This window comes from Callorhinus ursinus, unplaced genomic scaffold (genome assembly GCF_003265705.2).
Source record: "Callorhinus ursinus isolate GAN/ISIS: 27379988/994484 unplaced genomic scaffold, GSC_fseal_2.0 scaffold45, whole genome shotgun sequence".
NCBI classification, from domain to species: domain Eukaryota; kingdom Metazoa; phylum Chordata; class Mammalia; order Carnivora; family Otariidae; genus Callorhinus; species Callorhinus ursinus.
The window spans coordinates 1,670,953-1,675,985 of NW_027397107.1; the positions used below are offsets into that span (position 1 = coordinate 1,670,953).

At 58.3% G+C, this 5,033-nt stretch overlaps 1 protein-coding gene across 9 annotated transcripts in view; it reads left to right on the forward strand.

Moving 5' to 3' along the window:
- ARNT2 (aryl hydrocarbon receptor nuclear translocator 2) overlaps positions 1 to 5,033 on the forward strand; it is a 190,423-nt gene that overhangs the window by 63,604 nt on the left and 121,786 nt on the right. For all 9 annotated transcript variants that reach the window (XM_073882167.1, XM_073882161.1, XM_025893128.2 and 6 more), the window contains one exon: positions 343 to 457. In XM_073882167.1, coding sequence (XP_073738268.1) covers positions 345 to 457 — 113 coding nt within the window. In that variant the 5' untranslated portion in view covers positions 343 to 344. The remainder of the gene's footprint in view (positions 1 to 342; positions 458 to 5,033) is intronic.

Below are 5,033 nucleotides of genomic sequence, written 5' to 3' on the forward strand. Positions count from 1 at the left end.
GGAGGCCAGCCTGGGATAGGGGTCCTGCCTCAGGGGCCCTGCCTGGGGGACCCTGCCTGGGATAGGGGGCCTTCCTGGGGGGTCCTGCCTGGGATAGGGGGCCTGACTGGGGGGGTCCTGCCTGGGATAGGGGTCCTGCCTGGGGGGCACTGCCTGGGATAGGGGGCCTGTTCCTGGCGGAGCCCAGCCAGGGGAAGAGCTCACCTGAGTCACGTAACTAATGTGGGCCAAGTGGCCCCAGGGCCTTGGGCTCTCCTTACACCTGCTGCTTCTGGGACTGCTGGACAACTGTCTTGCTTGTTCCTGGCATTGATCAAACCTCTCTTCTTTGCTGCATTCCAGAAATGGCTTCCGACATCCCTGGATCGGTGACCTTGCCCGTGGCCCCCATGGCGGCCACCGGACAGGTGAGGATGACCGGGGCCATGCCGGCCCGGGGAGGAAAGCGGCGTTCTGGGTAAGCGGACTCAACGTTTCCAGGAATCGGGCTTCATCCATGTTGCGCAACGCTCTTGACCTGTTAGGGAAATACTGTCTCTCCCCCTCCTGGAGAATAAAAGCTCAGCAGTTTGTGTGCTGTTTAGATTTTGCAAGATCCCCAAGTATGCATGTGATTTACTTTTAAGTGTCCGCCCCAGCACCCAGCTGCGGCCTTCTGTTTGCTTGGCCTCATGGTGGGGAGGCGCTTCGTGATCCTGCTGGGCCTTGCTCAGGCCATCTCTGGGCGGGGGGAGCTCACGAGTATCCCTGTGGGAGCACCCCAGCCTCAGGGCAGCGCTGCAGGCCTGAGCCCCAGCCCCGCGGGCAGCCAGTCTCTGCCGGGTGGTATGCTAGAACTTTCCGAACCTTGGCTCCTTCAGCACCGTAGCTGAAGGCCAGGTGTGTGCCTCATGTGCTTGCCTTGCGACCGTGGTACATGCCAGTGCCTGGCGGGGGGGGGGGGGGGGCGGGCATGGAAACATCGCCCTTGGGCTGATGGACCCGAAAACCGCATCTCTTCATGCATGCGGCTCCTGGAGTTCCAGACGGAGATCTCAAACACACCAGCCAGTGACAGAGATGCCTGCAGGGACAACGAGACGGACGTTCTCGCACCCCGCTGTCCCCCGGCCCCTCTCCGCATCCAGTCATGTGGTTTTCAGTGAACTAGATGATAACAGTTCTCATGAAGTAGAATCAGCCTGCCTCCGACAGCCCAGGGCTCCCCAGGAGCCGGGGACGCATGGGCCCCAGCCCCAGGCCTGCAGGGCGGGCCCTGGCGCCAGCCGGCCGTGTTCCAGACCTGCGGTCCCTCTACCCAGCGGGGCTCTGGGAGGGGCAGGGGGGCAGGTGTGCAGGACGGCCCGGAGTGGACCGCGTGTTCAGTGCTGCAGGTCTAGATCGTGTGAGAACACCGCTCTGGGTGCAGCATGGTCTTTAAAGGAGGGGCTCAGCTTTCAGTTCATACTGAGAGGGTGGGAAAGGCTGAGACATGGAGCTCAGTGGCCGCTCCCTTCTGTTCCCGGGAGACAGAGCCCTGTGGCAGACCCATTCCTGTTTCCAGAAAGGTTGGCACAGGGAGGTGGGGGAGGGGTCAGGTACAGGCAGAGATGCTCAGGCCAACCCCTGTTTGCAGGGCGAGCAGCCCCTCCGTGCTGGGGGCCGGTTCTAAGCCCCTGCTAGGAGTTCCTGCCCCCCCCCCCACCTCCTGCACGGTGCTGGGGGGGTGGTCTGTGTGCAGGGCTGGGCTGCAGGGGCCGAAGCTGACCCTAGCCCATGTCCAGGCCCTGACTTCCACTGGCCAACCTGGCTGATGATTGGACCATGGATCAGGCTCTTTTCTGAAGACGTCCCCAGCTGTCCCTTCCCTACCTGATCTCACACACATGCACGCACACACGACATGCGCTGGAGGCGGAAGGGGGACCTGGAGCGGGCTGAGACAGAGCCTGGAGGTCATACCACCTCCAGCCACGGAAGTCAAACATCAAGAAAAGACGCGGGAGATTCAAGGGGAGGGACAGCAACCGCCCACACGCTGGCCAACAGTGTAGACACGGCGTGGGCCCTTTAAGACAGACGGGAGGGCTGTCACCCACTGTCTTCATTCAGGGGACCAAGCCTGCTTCCTTTTCCCTGTCACAGGGAGGGAGCACGGGAACTGAACCATGGTTCCTTCTGCGAAACCCCAGGGACTTAGGGGCTTATCCTCGGTGTCTAAGCAAGGACACATGCGTTTGCACAGGGCTCTTTCCAGAATAGTTCTTGCAGTTGGTGCCTTACACAGCTGGTCTGCCCCTGACAATACCTGACCGCAGCCTAAACACCTTGTCTCCTCCCTGAGCCTGTGGGGCGCTGGAGAGACACGGAGGGAGGGAGGGGAAGAGAGAGGGGCTCGGGTGGTAGGGAGGGGAAGCGGCGAGAGGCGAGGATCTCCTTCCTGCCCTCTGTCCCTGACCCGGTTTCCGGGGCTAGCCGCCCATCCCTCCTGGTGCTTCACGCCCCGCAGAGCTGGCTCCTGGCAGATTTGGGATCCGCCGGCCGCCTGTCTGGCCCATCCCTGTGGATCCCTCGGGCTCGAACGTTCTTCCCCTCCCGAGAGCCTTCCCTGGGAGCCGTCAGCAAGCTGAGCGCCCCACTGGCCGCCAGGACACAAGGTGAAGGTTCAGGAGTTTCAGATTCTTTGAAAAGTGATTCCACATGTGTGGGAGAGATGAATTGAAGCGAGTCACCTTGTTCCCTTCTGTCGAGACCTCCCGGATCTCAGCGCCAGGGTGGGAGGGGCCCACTTCTGGTGAAGCAGGGCAGTGGCAGGGATGGGACAGGCTCTGCCCCCAAAGCCAGCGTTAGTCGTGGGGGTCTCTTCACCCCCACCTTGGAGCCCAATGCTGGGCTTAGAAAGACTGTCATCAAGGAAAACTCTTTCCAAACTGGGAACAGCCCTTACACCAGTGTGTCCGTCCACGGCTGGGGAAATGTGGTCAGAGACAAGGCGTATTCTCATAAGCACGTGTCTCCTTTGGCTAATGTTCGTGTGCTTATGTCTGGCACCACTGTGGCCGCAGTGGCTGGTCCAGGCCCTGGAGGACCGCCGTTCCCGCACCCGTGACTTCCCGTGCCGTTAGCAGGCTCCTCGGGGTGGCCCAGGGCCCTCCTATGCTGGCACTCTGGGACCTGCCCTTCTCCTAAGAGCGTGAGTGAATCCCCTTTGATAATGCACGGTTGCTACACAGTCACGGTCCTGGGGACACGTCACGCACTCTGAACTAATCGCAAGCTCAGAGACGCTTTCCTGGCGTTTTATTGAGCCAAGAATTCTTGCTCATTGACAGGGAAGTGAGGCGGTGCATTTTCAGCCCATCCTTTGAAGACTCTTGCATCATCCACGTATTGTACTGAATTCTTTAAAGTGAATACAGTAGGACTTCAGAGTCCTATCTGGATTTCTCTCTTTTATTATCCAGATGCTTCAGTATAATAGAGGCACATAAAAGACATAAAACAAAGGATGATTTACTTAGAGTTTTTAGAGCAGAAGAAATAAGCCTAGCTCCAGTAGTCACATTTAAAGTAGGGGATCAGTGTCCTGGGGACTGCTGCTCTGGGGAGCCTGTGTCCCCAGGAGTGTGAGACTTGTGGGGTCAGGGAGTTACCCTGAGCATCTGACCAGTCATTTGTGGACTGAAGTCTCTTCTGGGCTTACGCCCACATTGTGCTCTTCCGAATTACAGAATCTGATCGCTGCACATGGGTGATCACATATGCATGGATGGGGAGGCATGCTTTTGTGATCTCTAATTTTCTGTGGACAAATCCTGGTTCCTGAGCTCTGCCCTGACTCAGGAAACTCTGGCTCCAGAGCAGGGCTGTCCCTTCCTTACGCCCTCGGCTCCCTCCATGGAGCCGCCGCTGACCTGGCCTCATCTGGGGCCACGTGCCCACCCAGATGGCTCATGTCCCCGTCTGTCTGGGCCGTCAGGGTCCAGGTAAAGAACGGAGCTGTCTTTACGAAAACCAGGGTGACCAACTGCCCTGGTTGGCCTGGGATTTTCCCAGTTTTAGCACTGAAGTCCTGTACCCTGGGACTGCTCTTAGTCCGGGAAAATCGGGATGCTTTGTCACCCTAATTACCCCCAAAATCATGCAGGTTGAGGCCGGGGGGGTGGGGAGGCGCTGACTGATACGTGGCATCTTGCAGGAGCCTGGTTATCACACTCCTATCAACTTGTGCTAACAGGCATTTAAAAAGATAACCGCACATCTCACACTCACTCGAGGTTTTGCTACATGCTGACATACGTCCTTAGGAATTTTGAAAATGCACTTTCTTTTCCGTAACTCTGAAATGTCTGCCGGTCCCTGGGGTTAAGTCATCTCATCTCTGTGTGGCCAGCACCGTGGCGCTTCCCGCGGTGAGCGCTGGGTGGCAGTGTGGCTCCGGGAACGCGGGAGCCGCATTTTGGGTGGGCTTGCCCAGCTGTCCTTTCTGGCAAAGGTGAGGTGGTGGCCTAGTGATTATGCAGGATATCGATGGCTTTCCTCCATTCGGAAGGCCGTGCATCTGGCCCCCATTTGCCCACAGCATAGGCGAGTCTGCAGCGGCGGCCCGGTGCCTGGCTGTGTGTGTCTCCGCAGTGGTATGTACTCGGTCTTTCCCTCTCCTTCCCTCCCCGACTGTGTTTCCTCCCTGCCTGCCCTGCCCTGGGTGCGTCGGGGTTTGGTTATCATTGCTATTGTCCCTCCCTACTCTGATCTGACGCCTTTGTTCTTCTGTTCCTAGCAGCTAGTGTGACCCACGCGCCTGGAAATGAGATTGGATCTCATTGGATCCCCTCAGGTCATCCCAAAAAGACGGATGCCCAGATTAGGACTCTGGGCACCCTGCATATAACGCGAAACAAAAACAAGTGAATGATCCCGTTGTAAAGAAGAAAATACTCCTTTGCCCTAACGCCAGTCCCTAAGTTCCCTGAGTTAGCCTGCAGCCGAGAGAAGACCATTTGTCTCATTAGGGACCTCTCGTGTGTGTGTGTGTGTGTGTGTGTGTGTGTGTG